We start from the raw sequence: 24,175 nt of genomic DNA, 5'->3' as shown, positions 1-24,175 counted from the left end.
TTTTCAAATGCTGTCTGACTTAATGGCTAGCGCTATTCTATGTCCTAATGATCCTTCTAAGCTATGATGGTGCCCTTTGATTACTCCCGTCAGTTTCTGCCTCTTTCTTATGTGCGCATATCTTTTAAAAAAAAGTCCTCTTTGAAAACTAGCAATTGGTGCTGCCTTTTTCCACACCAACTGTGCTCAGCGATAATCACCAGTCACGACTACTGAGAATGAAGTTGTTCTATCTTCCATTGTGACAGAGATGGATTGAAGACATGACCCTTGGTACAGTAGCAGAATGGAAAGGGGGGCAAGTCAGGCCGCTGTGTGAGTTCTTTACTTGCAGATGCAGTGTGGAAACCGAGACAGATGTTATAGTAACAAAACTTGTCAAACAGCTGGTCTTTCAGGGTTGGTTATCAAAACACCGGATGTGTTTCTGTTTCTGTGCTTAGATCTCACCCGTATCATGGTTTTAATGGGCAAATATGTGTGTATTTGCTTTAGCAACTGCAGTGTGTTTGCAGGCCTGCTTGCATCATTGTGTGTGTGCACACTGACACACAAAGAAGTAACCTCATTTAGACCTATTAATAGTGTTTGCCTAGGCCTTCCCTCTCCTCTTTAGCTGCTCAGAGCAGCCACTCTTGGATCAATATCATACCCAGCCACTGTGGTGGTATATTTCTAGGAAAGAGACATACAGAAGCCAGCATGCCTCCCCTTGTCAAGCTCTGACAATATTTGCTATGCTGTTGAGAAGGCTTAGGACTAGCTGAACAAAACTCATCAAAGGAATCCGCTGGGCTTTAGTCCAAAATGTGCCAAGCATGGTCCTCACAATGCAATCCCATTATCAATTATAGCTTGGCTTTAGACAGAGCTACTTTCCCTTTTATATCAGATGTTGATTAGTCAGTCAGATAATGACTGAATAATGGAGAGCGCAATGCAACTATTGATAAAAGTCTGTTTATTAAGGAAAAAGCCAATTTCATGTGTGTGTTTTTTTAATTTAATTTTCATGTTGACGGAAAAACTTAATTCACTAGGCAATAGTTTAAATGCCTGTCGTAATTTCAACTCATTACAAAGGATGTGTCATTTCAGTATTTACAATGTTGGACTTCTGACTGCAAAGTTGTCTTTTCAAACCTCCAGATTATCAAGAAAAATCTGGGGATGCTAATGGCACTAGTAACAGGCACTCTCCACACACGCTGCCAGTAAATTGTCTTTGACGAAGGCATTTAATAACCCCAAACTGCTGATGTGATGCTGCTCAGGAACCATTAGTAGAACACCGATGTTGCATTGGCCAGCTTCCAAATGTCTGTGTGTACAATATAAGCATGTGAATAGGGGGGAAACAAAAGTATAAGCAGCGAGCAAAACGTGTCCCAGGATGAGTGAAGGTTGCATTACATAATTGCGGATCTGCTTTTCCATGATTGAGAGCTTTTCCTGAACATATCTATACAAGTGTTTGTCAGATAGCAGAGATTCCTCTGCAGGCTTACCCTGAGGTGACTCAACTTGTACATGTCACACAAGGGAAGCAGTGTAACTGCTAATTTTATCACACAATGCATGCTGTTTGTCACTGCGAGTCAAGTGACAAATGATTCCTTATCTCGAGGGCTGTTGTTTGTTGTTGCTGAGTAATGTCCTAGCCACTTGCACTTGTCTCTAGAGTCTAAAGAGGTTTCACCTGGACCTCTGTCAACTATCGGGCACCATATATGCGCTCAAATGCTTATGTAGTTACACACACACACAACAAAGGATAGTGGATGCCAAGTTAACGTCTGCAGAAAAGGAAACTTTCTTTTGTTTGAATATGAACTTGAGTGGCCTTGAGCCCACAGCTGTTCTCAGCATTTGCTGACATCTCTTGGTTCCTCTGGTCTTCTGTGTCCATAACGACAAGGCATAACAAGCTTTTCACCACTCTGATAGACTTCCCATTCGCCTGCATAGAAGCCAATGAAGACAGACAAGTAGACTAACACAGAACACGCTCCCTTTCTCTTCTATGCCATAACCACACAACCACCACCACTATCTCAAACACACACACACACACACACACACACTCTGAGTTTAAGGGATTCAACCACAGTGCCAGCAAGGGACTGATGAAAGCGACATGTGTTACTCATAGGGCCCCCTTGTTTATTTGACTTCCATACTTGCATTACGGCCAAGTAAACATATCAGCTAACCTCCAGGCAGTGGCTCTGCCATAGAGATGCAGGTCTTTGCTGTCAGATCACTCTCACAGCGGCATTCTCAATTGCCAAAGCTCACCGGAAGGAGAAAAGGGATCTCCCGTTAATGAAATTAAGAATCCTGGCACAGGCTTACTCTATGATTTATGTCATTCAGTGCTGATATTGTGCAGTGCAAATGGCTTTGTGCAGTCTGACATTCCCAAAACTTCTGGCCGCTCAAACAAAGCCTACCTCACTGCATCTGGAAAAAACTAGTCAAGTTTCCAAAACATATTGTCAAAAGCGATATTGCAAAGGAGCTTAAAAGTTTTACATGTGTGTGTGTGTGCGCGCGCACACACTTATGTGTGTGTGTGTGTGTGTGTGTGTTTGGGGGTGGGGGGTGTTGTCTTGCAAAATGGCTTATGGCGTGCCGGAAGAAAATCTGCCTCTCACTCAGATCCCGGTGTTTGGATAAGAGGAACTCTTCCGCTTGAAGGTCCCTCTAGTAACTAAGACAGAGCAACCCCCCCCCCTAAAAAAAAAAAAAAAAAAAAAAAATCAAAGCTCATTCATTTGGCCGATCCAGGCAGTTAGTCCTTTAATTCATGCCATTGTTGATTCTGTTACGACCTCCTCCTTCTCCGCTTCCTTTTTCATTCGCTCTATCCACCCTCATACTTCCAACTCTTCCCTCACTCCCAGACTTGCTGATTTTTTTTTGGTTTTTGTTTATTTTTTGCTACCTGCAGAGACATACGGACAGCACCATTTTGATTTCTGCAATTTCTAGCAGCAAACATCATTCACCCTTTCTCCTCGGTATACATTGTTCTTTCACTCCAGTGTTACCACTAAATCACCACCCACAAACCACCTTTAAGAAAGCTTGTGGCCTGCCCCCCCCCACCCCACCCACAACCCAGTCAACCCCAGTTCTGCTAACACAAGCATACTGGCTCACAAACAGCTCCTCTCTTCCACAAAAAAAAAAAAAATGCAAATACAAAAAACAAACTACGGGAAAAAAAATGGCATCATGGTCCAGAAGGATCCACTCGGCCTACCCCCAGCCCCACCCCCACTCTCCCCTCTGAGATCGCCGGGCACTCCGTGCTAGGCTAATACACATTCTCTCAGTTCCCTACTTCCCCTCACCACCCCAGTGTAAACCAACCAGGATGCTTCAATTAAGGGCCTAATCTCAAAGAGAGAGAGAGAGGTTAAAGTGGGGGGGGGGGGGTCTGTTAAATCAAAACGTCTCCCCAGTTCATTATCTGGGTGGTTTTGGGGGTTTCGACACCAACGGCGTGGGACAGTGCTGTAAAAATGCTGTAAAATAAATTTGGTCCGTAAATCACTCCGCTCTCCCTGTGTGGGCGGGGCCTTCAGCCAACCCTGTGATACATTAGGAGTGGCTGGCTTTGGGAAGCTCTGAAACACTCACAGGTGAATTCACAAAAGGCTTGCGTGGGTTTTATGGCTGTTAAACCTGCACAATTAAGACAAAAAGAAATCATGTAATTTTCAAGGCACCTGCAAAGGGTGAAATGTACCGCTAACTGCGCTGCTAAGCAAATAGCATCTTGGTGTGCTAGCGATATTTGCACATATTTAAATTAGGTGATATGTATACATTTGGCACAAAATTGGCCCCCTTCTATGCAAATGAGCCTCATTGCAAAAAAAAGTCTAATTTACAAATACCAGCGCCATAGGCAGCCCAATAAGAGGCTAGGGGAAGCTTAGCTTCTCCAAAATTATCACTGAAACAAATTTAATCTTCAACAAAATCATGATTTTTTTTTTTTTTTTTTTTGGCAGTAACTACTGGCAAATATTAAAACTCACTGCCACTAGCCTAACATAATACCAGGGAAAGATGAAGGATGGAAGTCCAGAAGCTGGGACATCCCAGCAGTCATTGTGCGGTAGGCGGGGAGACACCCTGGACAGGCCGCCAGGCCATCACACAGGGTGCGCGCGCGCACGCACACACACACACACGCACACGCACACACACACCCACCTAGGGGCAATTTAGTATGGCCGATTCACCTGACCTACATGTCTTTGGACTGTGGGAGGAAACCCGAGCCTCGGGAGGAAACCCACGCAGACATGGGGAGAACATGCAAACTCCACACAGAGGACGACCCCCAAGGTTGGACTACCCTGGGGACCAACCCAGGACCCTCTTGTTGTGAGGCGATAATAATATTTCAAAATTAATAAATATTTTTGAACATTCTTATGAAATGTATTTCTGCTCCTTCTATTTCAACACTAACCTACATAGACTATCCTAGCATACAATAATATGCGCTTACACTTGCATAGCTTGTAATACCCTAGTCATTGAGGTGGAAAAAGTTATGATTATTTTCATTTTCAACTCGTTATGAATTACATCTATAATTTGTTGGTAAAATAAAAAACAAAATCGTCTAGACCCACAGCACACCTGATGCGAGTTGTGAGCGCGTCCTACTAAACGTTGCTTCTAAGCGTACCTCTCAGGTCGTCCATGAGTGAGAGTGACCACAATTTGTGATGCATAGTCCATGGTGGCAGTTGCGTGGTGACATGGGAAAAAAAGGTTATAAGTACGGGTTTGAGAGCCTCTGTCTACGAGCCACAGCTTATAGGTGCACGCAAACACCCTTTTCATTCTGAGCCGTATGTACTGTGATCCTCTTAAACAATAACAAATCGAAACATCTGACTGGTAAAGGTAAACTGACCTCAGGATAAATGAGTGTTAAATCTGTGTGAAGAAAGAACAGAATTATTCTGCTGCGCCATCTCAGTTTGATTACACCAGCGATAATAACGTATAGGCCTAATAGGAAATTTGATTGTAATTTTGAGTCAAATGCTCACAGTTGAATAAGGTTCACCGAGTCATATTTTAACAGGATGAGGACTTTATTTGTGCCAGTCTAACTGTTGCGTTAAGCTAATTTTGTTTTATGAAAATCCTAGGAAATTTTGCTACCCCCGGGCAGATATTTCGAAGGAGAATATCACTTTTTGATTTAACTGAGACCGAAATCATTAGCAGATACAGGTTGCTAGGTCAAACAATTCTTGTTATACTCGATTACATCAAGGATGACACTAAGCCTGCGTAGTGTGTTCTTGGTGCAAGCCACCATTTACACTTTGCCACATGGAAAATTGCAATCAGCTGCAAAACAACAGCAAATTGCACTGAGCTACAAAATGTTATGGGCGTGTTTGCGCTGTAATATCATTGGCGCAATATCTTTTGTGAATCTGACAGAGTGGTTGCAAGTGATGCACAATTCATGGTGTCATCTGTGGCCGCAATCAATTCTTTGTGACTTCGCCTGTCAGTTTATGAACTGAGGGATGTGAAGAGGAATACCATAATCTACTGCATACTTACTGAACAAAGTAACAAACTGGTAAAAAGTTACTCTTCGGCCTATATTTGGATCAAACAGTATGTAGTTTACCAAATTCATTTAACTTTTTTTACATCCAGTTGTGGTTTTGTCACCTTGGGGTGAAAGACAATGACTTATAACCTGATGATCACAAGCTTGATTCAAATGTGTCAAAAAGGTCTCGAACAAGCCACTAAATTCATGCCCGTTTCCTCATTTTAAGTATTTCTGGAAGATAGCGTCCCTTAAATGACTGAAAGGTAAATGTAGCTGATGCCCTTATCTTGTGTTGCTCTAGGAAAGGTCATCAGGATGTGGGTCTTGCAAGGATGTAATCTTTGACCTTTGAGAGAGTCACTCCAACCACTCTTCTGCTCCAAGTAGTCACATTTCACTTTAACAGTTACTTATAGGAACCAATATTAAAATTTACTTTGCCTACTAAAAACTCCAACCCAAGTCAATGCATGTTGTAATTCAGTGTTTAAATATCGCGGCTTGAAGAATAGGCATTAGTGTGTGTGTGTGTGTGTGTGTGTCACCTGAGAGTGAGAGCCAATCTGCTTGGTCAGAGGCCTTCTGACCTGCTTTACAGCTGTTCCTTGTTAGCGAGATGGTTTCAATCCTGAATTCTCCCCTGGAGAAAGAGGCCAAACTCAGAAGAGATGTGTATGACCTGTGTGTATAATGACGTGATCTTAAAGCCTCATCTTATCGAGGAGGTAGCTAACCCAAAAACCGTTAAGACTTAAGAGGCACTGTCCTGCGTTATAAAACAACACTGACTTTCGGCTAGGACAGGCACAATACAGAACTGATCTCCCAAAGGCATCCTAAACTGAAAGAATATCCACCCACCACTACAATAACATAGTATTACAATAGTACTAATTTGGGGTCGGCCCCCTTTATTCAAGCGGTTAGCGATGTCGCCTCGTGGTGCAATACAACTCCGGATCGAATCCCGCAGCGGGCGGAAAATATGTTCAGTTACGCTGGTGGCAGGGGTGGGATACGGAAGTGTCAGGAAGCATGCAGATCCTCAGAAGTCTTTTTGGAGCGTGGGAATGGTACTAATTTGGGCATGCGTTGTTCAGAAATACATGCTGTGGGTTTAAATACTTGCAGACGAATTTACAGATCACTGGTAGACAAAAACAGCTTACCTCTCATTAGGGTGTACGATGACGTGATATGGCAGTTTAGCAATGCCATGACCAGCATTGAGATTACCTATGTGCCTTGCTGTATCTCATAAAACTCCAGATGCCCCATGTTTATCCATGGTCTTTGGAATCTTTTCTGCCATTCATTTAGGTGTATTAAAATAATAAGTGTTTTATGTAATAAAATATCCATACATATTATTTTATGGATGTTACGACTTTATTTTTAAATTCCCCTTAGCGTGAATTAACCTCTGCCCTTGCGCTTTTGCGATAAACACCACTCGTGTCGTCGCTGTTCAACTGGAAAATGTTGTGTATCCTTCCAATATGGTTCTGAATATAGACACATCTTTAAAGACTCAGTTTGGCAGTTTGATGAAGACCAGGCCGGTTCTCTCCTGAAGACACCCTAGCCTCATGCACGGGCCTGGAGAAAGCCTCCGGGGGGGGGGGGCTCACCTCGGCGTGACCCCCAGGTGAGATGGCCTTAGATTGATGTGCACTACCCCCTTCTCCCACGCACTTATTGTCTGCCTTTTTTTTGATACTTGTTCTGCTTTCCTCTTCCCTTAAACAAAACCAACAACAACAAAATAGCCCTGTTTGTGGGGAAATGCTGAGCTGACATTGGAAAATGTCATCATAGGGCACTAAGGACACTCCCGTGTGAACCACCAATTCTCCGTCAGCTGTGATGAAGGGGTTAAAGGTCACACAAGACAGAGAAAATCTCTACTTAACAGCATTTAACGTCTGGAGAGCTTATTGTGTTTTCAGTTAGTAGGCTAATTTGGCTGCTGAAAAAAAATCGAGAAAGATGGGTGAACTTGAATAATCAAACCTGATTTCACATAAATAAAACCTTTTTTTTTTCTTTACGCCTAAAAATTACTAGGTACTTGACTGGTTAACATGACCCTTGATTTTTGAGCACAAGGCCAAACATGAAATATCCAAACTTAAATGGCTGTAGCTTTTGAACACTTGAATATACACTAGAAGAACCCCGCTACAATGTAGCGGTTTGGTTATCCACCCGTCTAAATCTCCCTCCTCTTCATCCTGCCAGCTAACCGCCTTCCCCCGGCCCCTAAACCCCGCCCTACTCCAACTCCCTCCCCCCAAATGCTCAGAATCATCTGAAATGCTGAGAAAAGTGGTTTACCCCCCCCCCAACTTCAACTCCCTCCCCCCCCAAATGCTCAGAATCATCTGAAATGCCGAGAAAGGTGGTTTTTAGCCATTTTTAGAAAATGCATATTTTGCATAATTATGCATAATTATTATAATTATTTTAATTTTCTGCTATTTTTCTGGTCCTCTCTGGAACAATACCTACCACCTCCAAAAAAAATTAGGATCATAAGTGCATTTTTGCAAAAATGCATATTTTGCATAATGCCAAAACATTTCTAAGTCCCAGAAATTTTTTTTTATATAGGTGAAAAAAAATCAAAGATGCTCAGAATCATCTGAAATGCCGAGAAAAGTGGTTTTTAACCATTTTTAGAAAAATGCATATTTATGCATAATTATGCTTAATTTTAATTTTGTGGGATTTTTCCCTTACTCTCTGAGACAATACCTACCACCTCCAAAAAGAATTAGGGTCATAAATGCTTTAGTTTTTGGTCCCGCTATCTACACTAACACACACACACACACACACACACACACACACACACACACACACACACACACACACACACACACACTAACACCACACACACACACATTACGAAAATATATGAGTAGATTGTCTCTCTAGAAAGGTAACCCCTTTGTGGTTTGTTCTTGAAGTGTCAGATTTAGCCTAAGTATTAATGAAATGCAGTTGCAGAAGCTTAAAACAGTATAAACTGGATTATATCCTTATCTGAAACAAAAATAATATGACTGAAAATAACTTCCTATGGCTTTGTTTCATGTGCCTATGACTCAATGGAGTCATACCAATAAGTCTTACATATTGCCTCTTCAAAGGTGTTGAAAATTATAGCACCACAATATAAGCATTTTAAATTGTTTTTAGTATGGATAGGCATGGATGCATCTCCAATGTGTCCATTTTGAATCTCCAGATTATGACCAATGATGAGCTTACTGGAGGCATTCGCCCTCACTCAGCACGTTTCTGGAACCACCCACAATAGGGGGCCAACTCTGGACTTAGTCACATCAAAATGATGTAATATTACTGTGCCATGTCATGGATGTTGCTATTTCACGTCACTGTTGCTTATTTTCTGCTGTGTCCGCTTTTCCTGTGCAACACTCAAACAATCAAGAAATGTTTCATTGACAATAATACAATTGAAACATTTAAGAAAACTGTAAATGAGTTATCGTCATTCGTTCATGGCATCACACACACTGAGGATCTTGTGAACAACTTCAACTCAAAAATATGAAATATCTTTCACAACATTGCACTTGTTACAACTAAAAACATGGAAAAGCAAAAAGCCCCCTGAAGAAAGGGAGTGGTTGTTCAGCAGTTTGAGAGAAAGTGTTGCCTGGGGGTGCCCTGGTGGCTTACCTGGTACGGTGCGTATCACGTAAGGCTGAGTCCTTACCACAGCAGCCTGGGTTCGAATCCAGCCCGGGCCCTTTGTTGCATGTCATCCCCTCTCTCTCTCCCATCACTATCAAAATAAAAAGGCAGAAAATGCAAAAAAAAAGTGTTGCCAGGCAGAACGACAGTGGAGAAAGACTAAATTTCAGGTTCACCTTGAAATCTACAAGGATAGACTGAATAAGTACAACAAGGAAATTAAACAGGCCAGAAAGTCTTTTTTTCCCTCTAAAATCATTGATGAAAATGTTAACAATGGTAAAGTGCTCTTCTCTACTGTTGATCGACTTATCCATCTCCAACCTCATCAGGCGATGCTGTCCACTGAAAAATGTGAGCAACTCGCTATTCTTCCATGACAAACTTATTGCCATTAGACAGAACATTAGTGCCTCAAGATCCAGAAATGAACCTACCCTCCAGTTCTCCAGAAATATCACTGGCGCCATGTCTCATATTGTTGGGCAACTCGGGTCCTCCACCTGCTGCTCGGGTCCTCTCCCTACCACATTTTTTTTAAATGTCATTTAATTGCTTAGCACCTGAGGTATTACAAATTATTAACTGCTCTCTTCAGTCAGGTATATTTCCTGCAGCACTTAAAATAGCTGTCATTAAACAACTTCTGAAAAAGAGCAACCTTGATGTGACAGTTATTGCTAACTATAAGCCTGTCTCCAATTTACCATTCCTCAGCAAAATACTTGAAAAAACAGTTTATTCTCATCTTAATAACAACATTAAACGACCTTCTAGCCATTCATCAAGCAGGTTGTCGATCTCACCATAGCACGGAAACAGCACTTATCAAAGTTGTGAATGTCTGCATATGAAGACGGATTTTAATAGATTATCTGTTCTTGTGCTCCTGGACCTCAGTGCCACCTTTGACACTGTCGATCATGATATTTTACTAGAGAGATTAGAAAAATGGGTCAGCCTGTCTGGCCTGGTTCTGAACTGGTTTAGAACCTACCTACAGGACAGGTAGTTCTTTGTGTCCATTGGAGATTTTGCCTCCGACAAAGTGAGTATTATGTGAGGGGTACCCAAATGTTCGCTTCTTGGACCATTGCTGTTTAATCTCTATATGCTCCCACTTGTACATTACATACAGAAACACAAAATAAATTACCATAATTTTGCAGATGATTCACAACTGTACATATCTCTATATCCAGATGACCTAGATCCCATACATTCCCAAACTCAGTGTTTTGATGATATTAATCGATGAATGTCCGAGAACCTTTTACAATTGAACAAAGACAAGACAGAAATAATCATTTTTGATGCAAAGACTCAGACAAAAGAACTTCAGCTCATCTAAGATCTATGTCTCTGGAGTGCAAAAGTGAAACTAGAAATCTGGGCGTAATCATAGACAGCGATCTAAATTTTAAGAGCCACATCAATCATCTCACAAGATCAGCCTTCTATCGTCTTAAAAACATTTCAAAACTAAGAGGCTTTCCATCAAAACCAGACTGTGTAAAACGAAATTAATCCATGCATTTATAACAAGTAGACTAGACTTCTGTAATGCTATATTCATTGGCCTCCCAAAATTAGTTGTATGGCAACTACAGTTAATTGAAAACGCAGCAGCATGTTCTCGACGGAACTAAAAAGTATGAACACATTACACCTGTTCTTAAATCTCTGCATTGGCTCCCCGTCAAAACTAGAATTGATTTTTAAATTCTTTGCTTGTATACAAAGCTCTGCACCTCAGTATATAAAAGACATGCTAATTAGATACAAACCAGGAAGAACTCTCAGGTCCAAAGTCAGTGGTCCATTAACCATCCCTCGTACTAACTCTAAACCAGGGGAAGCTGCCTTTTGAATTCATGCCCCAAGTAGATGGAATGCCCTGCCTGAGGACCTGAGAGAGGCCCCCACACTGGACACTTATAAATGCAGGTTAAAACTTTTACTTTTCACAACAGCCTATGGCCAAGTTCTTGGTGTGTGTATGTGTGTCTGTGTATATTTTGACGTTTGTATATTCTGCTCCGATTCCTGCGCACGTGCACATTTATTTTCTACATTTGCACTTTTAAGAGTATTTCGATTGTATTGTCATTTTATGTAAAGCACATTGATTTTCCCATGTAAGAAGTGTGCTATATAAATAAAATGTGTTGTCGTTGTTGACATAGGCCTTTTGGAGGGTTCAAAGGTACTTTTTTTTGTACCATTAATCTAGATCACCCCATAGGAGGCCAGTGCATGTGAGAAGGTTTTTTTTTAGTGGTTGAGTATTCCACCAATAATGTTCCTTGTATTTCAGAACAAACAGACTACTAGCATATTTGGATTATCCCTTTCTCCCCTCCACACAGCTTCCTTATTTTCAAGTCAGTTTATTTTAGCTGTCACCGTGGCGATAACAGACTGTGTGCAGTAATTACTTAATCTGGCCGACACCTGTGTTCTAAACGTGGGGGAGGGGGTTCGTGGCAGTGGTGGTCAGGTGATAAATCAAGAGTTTGCACAGGTAGCTGATTATCCTGACACCCCATCAGTCTTACCAGAAAGTCCTTTCCCCTGCTGCTGGTCTGGGGTGGTTACTAGCCTGCGCTAACTGTATGCTAACATCGCACGCATGTATACACACTCACAGGCTACACCCAGCTTGTTAAATAACTGACACCCAGCCACTTTCCCACCCCATCGTGTCCAGCTGGGTGATGCATGGTAGTTGTTTGGTAGTATTCCCTAGAAAACAGTCATACACCAGGGATTGCAGAGCCTAAGTCTCTCACAAATCCAATTTTGGCAACTTTTGCCATTTGGTTTGTTTTGACAGATTACCGGGTCCTCTACAAGCTCGCAAAAGTTTCATGACATGTATAAAAATCTTTAAAAAAGCCATTTGAACAATGTCAGAAATGCACAAACACCAATCTTAAAACAAAACATTTTTCGTCACTACTGAAAAGGCAATGTTTTCAATATATTTTCCACCCAACAAGATATTCCCTTCACGCCCCCCGGCCTCCCTCTGCATCCATGCTATACTTAAAGGGAAACAATCACGAATGTCAACATTATCTCTATATTATGTTGTAGATATAACGCTCTATTAGTAGCCATAATGATGAGCAGTCTTTTGTGCATTTCTGAAATGATGAAAAATTGTTTTGAAAAGTGTTTGTAAATATGAAAACTATAATCCTTACTTCCTGGTCCCCCCCCCCACTTTCAGTTGGCTACATCAAAATAGGCTGCATTGCAAAAAGAGCTTGCGAATAACAGTGCTACATACAGCTGTTGTAGGCAATGCCACTGATTGCCATACAAAGATGGCGATTCACAGATAGTCTGCCATTGATATCACTTGTGGACACTTTTCCACACAATTTCAGTGGCATTTCAAAAACATACAGAAGACTGCTCAGTATTGTGGCTGCTAATGGAGTGTTATCCCTGCAACATATTCATAGACGTAATGTAAGAAAACTGTGATTGTTTCCCTTTAACTGAGGAACCGTTTGCTAACTAAAATGCAGGTGAACTGGGGCCTTGGTAGCACTCAGGCCTCGGGACAATTAGGAGAGGTGGGCCAGCCCCTCATTTCTGTGGTGATTGATCATGCTGGTGGTGGATGAGCAGGGCTGATGCTGATCCCAAGGACTGATTGGGTGAGGCAGCGTGCGGTTTTGACAGAGACTGATGGGAAAAGAGAGGAGCCAGCTGAGTCTGAAAGGGGCCCTGTAAACAGGCTGGGCTTGGAGAAGGAGGCAGCAGAGGCCTGGGCAGGCAGCTCCATATCAGTCCTATGGAGGGGATGACACATCTGGGTGGGGTCGCCATGGAAATAAAGACATAGGGCTGGAGCCGTCCTTGAGGCCAGCAGTCACTTGCCACTCTCACTCATTGTCTTTTTACACACTTACATAGAAAAATACAGAAAAACACACAAAGCAACACACAGAGGCACCAAGGTAAACCTGTGGGCTAATGGACAGTATTCCATTTAATAAACATCTGATTTCCTAAGGCACCATAAAAAAGGTACCAGGCCTAAAGTCGAGGCCATACCCCCTTCATAGAGCCAACTAGAAAAATCTCTGAAGCTGCACTGAAAACAACTGTCTCCGTTCTCCCTGGGAGCGAGCGTTTGCTGAGTACTTCATAACATATACAGACTTCCCATGAGTTCAGAGCCAGCCTAATGAATTTCCGCCCAAGCCGTCACGTGTCGGTAGAGAGGCCGCTGGCCTAATCCACTTACCTTCTCCCCAAAATCCCCCCTATCAATAAAAAAGGTATCATTTTACCCTCCCAGGGGACAGTTAAAAGAAAAGAGCCACTCTGTTAAGACTTCCTTTCATAGATGGTGGTGGTTTCATGCTCTCCTGCAAGCCCCTAATCCCTCTGTCGCCATGGCTCACCCATGCACTGCCCCAGAGGAAGCAACTCCTTGCAGACTAAACCTGCAGGTTTCATGTTGTGTGTGTAGCGCTATAGTCCTGGATTAGACTAAATACACACATTTTATTAACCTCTTGCATAGTGCTTGCTGTATGTGTGTGCAAACGTGTTTAGCAAAGGCCTAAGTATATTTCTTTTGAACTTCACAGTAACAAATTGTGTGCAACCGAAATCTCCCTCTAGCCACAGCTCACTCTTGATGGTTGCTTACCCAGAGTGCAACGCAGGATGCCTCAATCCTCAATGTGTGACTCTGTATGTGTTTGTGTGCGCGTGTGTAGCCATTGGCACAGAGCTGTGTGGTTAGGACCCACGCCAATTTTTTTTTTACTGGAATTTCCTGTCTGAATCGAGCACCCCCACCTCTCCTCTTCACTTTTCTTCCTCTTTCCCGTTTTTCTCTCTAAGAGCAGAATAGAAAGGCTTTTTTAATTACCCCTGCCCTGGCCTGCACTCTCAAGACATTATTATTATCGCTGAGTGCTTCCTCCTAGTGATGAGCCCACTCCACTTTCCACTTCAGCGTAGCCCTGAACCAGAGCCTCGTTTGGACATGAAGAGAAAGTGCCCCTCCCCCACCCCCATCGTGTACCCCCTCCCCACCACCTCTACCATTACCGCCAGTATCCCTTCCTCTTGCTGAGTCGTGAGACTAGAAGCGGCCTTTGTTAACGATGAACACCTGGCATTGTCTTAAGCAACAGATCAGACCGGAACTTTTAAGACCTAAACAAAAAAGGAGAAGATGTGGTGGTGTTCTCACCGCACCTCGGCAGGATGTTTAGCAAATTTGAGACCTCATTATGGGGGCTAGGGGGCAAAAGTATTTGCAGGGAGGAGTCTTTAAGCAAACTTGTTATGATCCAGACATCAGAGGGGGAAAAAAAACAGATATATATTACCTGAGTGCAAACAGCAGCTCAAGGTTCCCATGAGTTGGCTCCAGTCAGCCAATTAAGATTTACAGTAACATAAAAAGAAAAGAAAGGACTTTTAAGTGACAATGGGCTGGTTCACAGAGTCGGTACAGAGTCATGAGGTGAATGCCCTGCCACACAGCCTCACTGCTTGGCATGAATAGAGTAAGCTGTAAAATCTTGAGTGCATGTTGAAAAATATTTTTAAAACCCAGAAAAGATGTCTAAATAGCCAGATGTAAGCAGCCAGGTAGCTAAAGATGACAACCACCTGATCTGTCCCAATTGCAAAGTGATCTAACATAATCATTTGCACATTCCAGTATGGAAACACTGAATGTGTGTTACATGGAGAACAGAAAGACAAGAATCTAGGAGGGTACTGTATTTAACAAGTTTACTTTGCATTTGCTCATCTTAACTTCAGTATATACTTGCACTATAAACCAGGAGAGGATGTGCTTAATAGTAATTTTTAAACAGCCAAAGGATGTTTTTAGGCATGACTGAAAGCAGACCATATTTATATAAACGGCAATGCCATCGAAGGAATGTATTCATGAGGTGTTTTATAACAGTTTTGAATGTGTGTGTTAGCCAATCTAAACCTAGGCCTGTAACTCTTTAGTGCATCTCAGTATTCTTTGTGGACAGCTCAACGGGCACACTGTGTACCTGTAAACTGTAGCAGAGCTGAAAGTAAGATATTGTGCACTTGGGTTTGAGTTGTCCTCCTGAAAAACTGTGATTCTGATAGCCGAGTCCTCCACTCTGCTCAGGGTGGTTGAGGCCCAAGACGGCATGCACTTAAGTCCCAACACACCCAAAGGGGACAGGCGGGCGGTAAATCAGGTAAACAGGCATGTGGATCCTCCCATCCATGTACCTGTCTGTAGTTTTCCCTGTAGTCCAGAAAACAATGCAGCTGTCTAGGTGATGGAAGGGCCTGCTCAGCCTTTATCTCCTCGGCATCCTCTAGCCACCAGCTCCGGGGTGGGGCTGCATGCCTCCGAGACTTCTGCCTGGGACGGCTTGTTAAGAGTGTGTGTGTGTGTGTGTGTGTGTGTGTGTGTGTGTGTGTGTGTGTGTGTGTGTGTGTTTAGATGCAAAGCACCTCATGAACTTGTCCTCTTCTTAACTTATTCACTCACAAAATGACATTTAGTCTCACGTTTAGCTATACGATCTGACCCCCCTTCCCTCGTCGGGAAAATAATGCAAACTACCAGCCTAGTTTACTGTCCTCTCCTATTCTACTGCAAAAGTTACCTATGGCAATTCCTGCCGTGAAACAAAAATTAAGACGCTAGTCAAGCCCAGGTAATGCAACGAGCAAACAGCAAGGAGAGTCGCCAAAAAAAAACAACAAAAACAAACAACAGCTAAATTCTAAAGCAAAATGCAAATGCTCCTTACAAATAATCGCATCATCACGCAAACTGTGCACTTCAGCAGAGTATGGTGACAACGGGCTGGGGTGCAAAACGCATGACAGCCACCCCCCTCCTACAGCACAAAACCAACAAAATTAAATCACGACAGCGCACACAGAGCCAGGCAACCGTTAGTGACAGACACTTCAAACCATAGACAGTGAACAGCGACCATGGCATTTTGGGAACCCACCACCGCAAACAAGCAATATTGTGAATAGATGATATTATTAGATTGGCACAGCAACCTGTTAAAATATATATGTTACGGTAAATGTGCATAATGAGCGCTGAGTGGATAAATTTACAGATTGACCGGTAATTCTGTATAATGACCGTTTTCTCAGATAAATCCTAGTGGCAGCGGCGGCCAGAATAAAATCATTTGGCACGGCAGCCTATTAGATTTTAAATAACTCACCAAGTTAAGCTCTGGTGTAGCTCTTCCTAATCCTGAAAACGGCGTGGATAATAAATTTGCAACGACGCCCTCCTCCCTAGAGGTAACGTTACTTGCGGCTTCCATCGCGAACCAAAAGGCTAACTAGCTAGCTAGTTTATCGCGTTAACCCACGCCCGCCAGCTAGCCTGTGATTCGCACTCAGCCCATCGCAGCAGGCGGAATTTATCATAAAGTTACCGATGACAAAGCCCGCCCATTTAGAGGGACGATATGATTGGTCAATTTTACTGTCATTTTAAATTACTCTCTCGTTGAATTACTATTACTCGGACCGCCGTAAAATTATAGCTGGACCACCAATCACAGAGCTGAGAGCATAGCATTTTTCCTCCCAGCAGAGGCAGTAAAATTCTGATAGGGAGACAAAGGAGTTTCTTCCATTTAAACCCATCACATTCCAACACAAACGGAATAGAAAGGTTTGAAGGGTTCCTCAGAAACATTTTGTTTAGATGTTGATTGCCAAATTATGAATTCATAAAATGAAATTAAAACTGATGACTCGTTACATTTTTTTTAGAAATCTTTGGCCCTCTCTGGGGGCCTGGGGGGCCTTGGTGGTTTGTTTTCCTCTGTGGTGTGTAGAGTTGGTGGGAGGGCTGACGATTGAACCCCCCAAAAATGTTTGTGAGTGTGTTTAAAAATATATGCTAAGACATTAAACATTTTGCTTTATTATCATGTATTATTATTACTATAGTCATTGGTAAGAAAATTAGCAAACTATGTTTTTCTGCACCCCAACCACTATTCTCTTTTGGCTTCTCCCTCACATTCTATCACTTGTTATTGCCCATGTGATTTATTTTGCGGTAGGGTTTAACAGAAACGCCATAGAAAGAGATACAAGTAAGATGTGCTCTATCACCTTCAATGTGCTCATACAAATCAGTCTTTTGACTTAAGTTTTAAAGTGTTTTTTGCTTTCTTACTTGCTTTTCTAAGTTGCTGGTTAGCCAAAAGCATGATTCAGATGAGCTAACTTTAGCTCAGTTGAACCAGTGCAAGCATCTGTTTTACAATATCAGTGTTAAGCATTCAATCAGGATAGTATGTAAATGATATAGTACCTTTGCTACTCAAATGAAAATATGCATTCAATAATAGGCCTACTTCCAATTACAAACTTAAGTCACCGTGATCCCATATTGTTCTGTTCACAATAAAGTCACATAACAGTTTTGCTCTGACACTATATGTCATTGTTTGTAGGTACTATAGATGGGTGCACATCCACATGCATGATCAAAAAATAGTCTTCGATATGAAGCCCATCAGAATTCATCAGTTTCCTGGGTAAAGCAATTAATCTGGTGTCCAATCACTGGCATTTAAATACCGAATAATGCTTTTGGAGACTCCAATGTTGCCCCTATTGGGTTGATTTCAGATACAATATCCCATTCTCGGTTTACGCAATCTGGTCTCTTAGTCTGCTTCTGAGTGACTCCTTGACCTGTGCCCTCTCCACCCTCTCAACAAGCTCTATCATACCAGAGACGTGCCAAGCAGTGACAAAGCTCAGGCCTCTGTCTTCACTTTCTGAAACAAAGCTCAGAATCCTTAACCCAGCTCTCACTCCCTCTCCCTCATTTACTGGCTTCTTCTTTTGGCTTTATAACACACAAGTTGACTTCTAAGCAGTCTTCCCCCCTCACACAAAGGCCACAGAAAGTTGTTGGCTGAGATCCAGCGATGTAGATCTTGACATAAACACCGAGGCCCCGTTTGTCAGCTCAGAGACAAGAGGAGATGAAGAGAGGCGATGAGGAGTGGATGGGTGCAGAGGAATTTTTACCACATACTTTCTGTGCAATTTTCTCTGCTCCATGATTGTGAGGTGAAGCTGTTTTCCCAATTTGCGTGTTCGATATTAAGAAATTTACATCTTAGTCGGTCAGGTGTCAAGGGAAAAACTAACCTTTGCGGGTAAACAAACTCCCTACTAGTCAACTGTTGCCCAGTTGAAACAGTCTTTACAGAAACATATCACCTGTAGTCCAATGGTGTGCAGTCACACCAGACTTAACTGCAGGGAGCATGGTGGTACGACAGAGGCAATCATTAAGACAATAGACTCAATCAGGGTTAAGTCGCAGTGATGTCTGTCTTTGTGTCTGGCATCCACTAAAAACAACATTCAGCTTTTCACAATAACCCCCAAGGGAAAAATCCTGTTTTGCCTTGTCTTCAGAGTACCAGGACTTTGTGACATAGGAAAGCTGGAGCACATCTCAAACAGCAAGGTGTTTTAAAAAAGGTTTTTTTTTTAAGAAAGACCTTCAGGCTCCAAGGGCTTAACATAGCAAATGCTGTGAATGAGGAAAAACCTAGAAAAAAAAATACAAATGACTGCTGACTCATAACTCTGATCCTTTCAGATCCAAAATGACATGTTCTGCAAAAAAAATAGTAAAAAGTAACCTAAAAACCTAATCATTTAATATACCATCCTTTTAACTCTTGCTCAAAAGACGGTAAAGCTACCGTTTTCTAGATGTAAAAAAAAGTTTGTAGCGTAATTGCAGTTGATTCATTCTGGCTTTAAACTTCCTCATAACTCATTGCCATTGCGTTAGTGGGAAAAGGCTTTTCCTCGGTGGCTCTCATTCCCCTCTCCCTTACAGTCCCAGTGGTCCTCCCAGATACAGATAATGATCTGCTCCTCCTGAGCTTTGACATTTAACCCTGGTGGTCTCGTCTCCCAGGTCATACTGTGCTTGCTGAACCATGGGTATCCAAAGTAATCCTTTCAGCAACCAAAGACTCAACCCATGGGAGCTTTACTTCTCTCCTCCTTCTCGCTGTCCCTGTTGCTTCCCTTTAGGCCACAGCGCACACAAACACAAAACTCAATTTAGCTCTACGGACACTTCCAGAGTCAATCCAGCATTGTCATTGTTAATGTCTGGGCTAATTATCTGTATTAGCTTCATTTTTCTGTATTAAACATCTGAAACATGTGATGCACGTCTAACTGAGGGAAGCAGATGGGTGTTGGTGTACATTTGTCATCACTCTTAATATTCAGTGTTTAAAGAAGAAAAAAAAGTCCTCATTTTAACTATTACTCAGACCTCGTAATAACAGTAATTAATGACAATCTGCTGTTCCACTCTAAGGAGACTTCCCCCAAGCTATCAGACCTTTTATGGCAGGAAATGGCTGAATTGTGCATATTTTGTCTCTCACATAAAAAAAAAAAAACATAGTCATTGTTGTATAAATCCTGCATCGGCCTTATTAGATTGCGAGTACCGTTAATGGTTGTACAGTTCTCAGGGCAAAAGCCACAAACTGTCTGGAAGGTCCCAATTACTGGTGGAATATGGGAACTATAAACGGTACAGTTGCATCTCCTGCTGTGTTGCTGGCATGGAGTGAATCACTATCAGCGAATCACTATGAGTTGCTGTAATATTTGCCGGTCTTGCTCGGCTCCCTGTTGTTTTTGTTCTTAGCATTCCTCCTCTTGACGATAACGATGATGATGATATAGTATTTGTTTTATACAATCTTTTTATTATTATTATTATTATTATCCCCCCCCTTTTTTTTCTCCCCAGTTGTATCTGGCCAATTACCCCATGTTTCCGAGTCATCCCGGTCGCTGCTCCACCCCCTCTGCCGATCCGGGGAGGGCTGCAGACTACCACATGCCTCCTCACATACATGTGGAGTCGCCAGCCACTTCTTTTCACCTGACAGTGAGGAGTTTCGTCAGGGGGATGTAGCACATGGAAAGATCACGCTATTCCCTCCCAGTTCCCCCTCCCCCCCGAACAGGTGCCTTGACCAACCAGAGGAGACGCTAGTGCAGTGAACAGGACACATACCCACATCCGACTTCCCACCCGTAGACACAGCCAATTGTGTCTGTAGGGACGCCCAACCAAGCCGGAAGTAACATGGGGATTTGTACTGGCGATCCCCGTGTTGGTAGGCAATGGAATAGACCACTACGCTACCCGGACACTCTATTTTGTACAATCTTGCATATGTACTCAAAATAACAAACCAGTTTTGAGTATTTGTATCTGTCCTCACCTGCATTGTTACCAGTTCCTCGGCCCACAGTTAAGTGGTCTAATTACACCAAGATGACCAAGTTGTTTGTGAGGTCTTCCCAAAACCAGAAGGCCAAGATTTGATTATCGATGGTTCCATAAATGTCTCAGTGTACTTAAACAGCACACTTAACCCCTATTTGGGGCCCACAAAATGGCTGAACCTACACCCAAATTGGACGGAGAAGCCAAAATATTCTGCCTTATGGGATTTAATAATGCATATCTCATTCATTTCAAAGAGCATTATTTACAGTGTTTAAAAAAAGAATGAAAGAAAATAAGATGCAAAGCAAAAAAGTGGCACACCATTTACAATTCACCCAAAATCTTTCTCTTAAAAAATGTTTTTAGGCAAGTCCAGTCTAGGGTCTGAGGTGTCCTCAGTAAGTCATTCAGTTTGTTCCACGTGTGGGGTGAGGGGGGGCATCCTTACAGAAAGCACAGTCCCCTCTTCCTTTTTTGGTCTCCTTCACCCCCTTCTTCTCCCCTCTGTGGCTCCTAGTTCAAAGCCAGCCTGGCTACAGGTCTTTGTGAAAGGCAGTGTGTGATCCCTCTCTTATGGGAGATGTAGGACGTCTCAGGGTGACTTTGATTATTTATTTAGCCCTCGCCTCCTGTTTGATAGTGCCAATATTTCACACAAACCACTCAGCCAGCTCTGAGAATCACGTTGGCTAATGCTCATCTTCCAAACTAGCTGTGTTTTTCAATTGTGTGTGTGTGTGTGATGGTGGTGGGGGGCGGGGGTTGATCACTGAAATATTGAACTTGAAAGTTATACTTTTAAAAAGTTCTCCTGTTTATAACGTGTTTTATTTTTCTTCCTCTACTCTTTCTCACTCACAGGTGCCCACCACCTCTTCCCCACATTCCACACGCCCATCCCCATTGACATGCGACACCACGAGGGACGGTATCATTATGAGCCACATCCTCTCCACGCCATGCACGGGTAAGTGCCCTAAGGTGTCCCTGGTCACTCTTAACTTGTAGTGAAAACAAACTCCCATTATTTCATGTATACAAAAATACTCTGAGCATCGTTGATGTACTGTAGGTCTCAAGAAACACCTGAACATTCCCTGCACATGTATATGCAATGGTAAAGGGCTGCTCCGTGCGGGCGTGTCAGAATGTGAGTTCAGGGGCCAGTTGTCACCCTTCATTGCCGTCTCTCTGAGAATAGGAGACTCCTCCCTCTTTGTCGACGCCAGGGTTAGAAACAGCGAGAGCCTCACTCTGAGCCACAGGGAGAGTGCCAAGTCCACATACATCAAAGTCAGACAAGATACAGAGAAAGTGTGTGTGTGTGTGTGTGTGTGTGTGTGTGTGTGTGTGTGTGTGTGTGTGTGTGTGTGTGTGTGTGTGTGTGTGTGTGTGTGTTGAAGAGAGACGAAAGGAGACGTGCCGCATTAGCACTGATACAACACAATGTTAACATTTCCTCTCCTATCTCCCTTCCTAACGTTTCACGGTGTGGGACTTGGAGAGCTCTTTGGCACTCACATCATCCAAATTGCTATGGGTTGCTGCCAAGAAATCTTCTTGCTTTTAATACAGCTCCCTTGAGAGAGCCTACCAACAGACAATATTTGAAAATCACAGTTCTTTTTTTTTAACTAAAAGTGGCAACACAATAATAAGAGTAGCGCTAGTAAATTTAAGCTTCCATACAGTAAAATTGTACATAAGTATAGCATCAATGTACTGAGCACAGTATGACGTTTGTTTTCCCCTCTACAAAAGGTAGAGGGGAAAACAGGACAGATACAAATACTCAAAACTGGTTTGTTATTTTGAGTACATATGCAAGATTGTACAAAATAGAGTGTCCGGGTAGCGTAGTGGTCTATTCCATTGCCTACCAATACAGGGATCGCCAGTACAAATCCCCGTGTAACCTCCGGCTTGGTCGGGCGTCCCTACAGACACAATTGGCCGTGTCTGCGGGTGGGAAGCCGGATGTGGGTATGTGTCCTGGTCGCTGCACTAGTGCCTCCTCTCTGGTCACTCGGTTGGGGCACCTGTTCGGGGGGAGGGGGAACTAGGGGGAATAGCATGATCTTCCCATGCACTACATCCCCCTGGCGAAACTCCTTACTGTCAGGTGAAAAGCAGCAGCAGGTGACTCCACATGTATGTGAGGAGGCATGTGGTAGTCTGCAGCCCCCCCCCCCCTCCAGATTGGCAGAGGGGGTGGAGCAGCGACTGGGACGGATTGGAAAATAGGGTAATTAGCAAAGTACAATTGGGGAGAAAAACGTATGCTTCATAATGTCCATTCAGACTCCTTAAATAAATATGGTTACCTAAACAGAAATACCTAAGTAGGTCAAACATACATCAAAAGAGTACTTGGATGGAAAAGTTTGTTCATAAATGTACTCGGGAACTTTTCAACCAAACTGACAGAGTGGGGTAGAAAAACAAACTGAGCAATAGAAGAAACAACAATTTAGGCCTTCAACTTCGTATCAGCTCTACACATAAATTTACAAACCCTCACATTGCATTACTGATGAGGTTTGGACTTCTTCGCACTGCCAGCCGAGCCTACTGCTTATCTTAAATATACACATGAAAGGGAAGCCAGAAACAAGATCAATAGTGGTTTGGGATTAGCTGCTGCTGTTACATTTAAATTCAGCTAGATCAGGTGATACTCGGCATGGCGCGGGGCAAAGCTATTCATCACCTACGAAAAGAGGGGCGGAGAAGAAAGTAAAACAGTCGCTCCACACCTTCGTCTGTCTTGATTAATGTGATGGGACTGTGACTGAGCACTCCCCCTAATTCATCAAGACCTTGATCTAGCTATCTTCTCCATAGCCCGCACCAAATTCGCCTAATTACAGACGCGTCGCCTCAACAAAATGGAGAGCCATGTCACTGGTGCACGAGGGCATGTTGGCAGTACTTCGGTAGCAGCCGGCTGCTGAGTGTCGAGGCTGCGCGTTTCTTCTGGAGGAGCGTGAAGTCTCCATAGCAAAGGCGCCCTTCCATCATTGTTTGCATGTAACATAATGAGGGCTCCGGGTCTCTCTGTCAGCGATGTCATTACGCAGAGCCGGCTACAACTGCAGAGGTACTCACGGCTCTACTGACTGTCTCACTGATAGGCCCTCTGTCTCCCATCAAAGGGAATGATGTGGGTCATTCTGGTCATTCCGTGAGCTTAAGTTTACCTGTGCACCCCAGACATCACAGTTTTAAGTCTGATTCAAACTGTCCAATTGCAAGGCAGTGTTGCATTGCATTCTTTATTCCATGCCGAGTGTGTAGTTTGTTAGTAAAACCGTACAAAAAGGTGATTTTTCATAGGTTTGCTTTTTTCCAGTCTTTTTTTTTTTTTAAACCAGTAGCGTTATAAACAGAAGAGAGACGGGAAATGTTGGCAACAGAGGTCTAGGATTGACTGCTCACATCCTCATGGCATTCCCAGTATGAACTACATTCCCTAAAAGGCATTATTTCTTAGGTAAAGTTACAGT

The 24,175-nt window shown here is 42.9% G+C and overlaps 1 protein-coding gene across 1 annotated transcript in view; it reads left to right on the top strand.

Annotated features, from left to right (window-relative positions):
- The window catches only part of gli2a (GLI family zinc finger 2a), a 110,531-nt gene that overhangs the window by 34,168 nt on the left and 52,188 nt on the right, over positions 1–24,175 (top strand). The window contains exon 3 of the mRNA XM_056289167.1: positions 21,531–21,636. Within this exon, the coding sequence (XP_056145142.1) occupies positions 21,531–21,636 (106 nt within the window). The remainder of the gene's footprint in view (positions 1–21,530; positions 21,637–24,175) is intronic.

This window comes from Lampris incognitus, chromosome 11 (assembly GCF_029633865.1).
Source record: "Lampris incognitus isolate fLamInc1 chromosome 11, fLamInc1.hap2, whole genome shotgun sequence".
In the NCBI taxonomy this organism is placed as follows: Eukaryota; Metazoa; Chordata; class Actinopteri; order Lampriformes; family Lampridae; genus Lampris; species Lampris incognitus.
The sequence above is the reverse complement of the archived record's forward strand: the minus strand, read 5'-3'. Positions and strand labels throughout refer to the sequence as shown.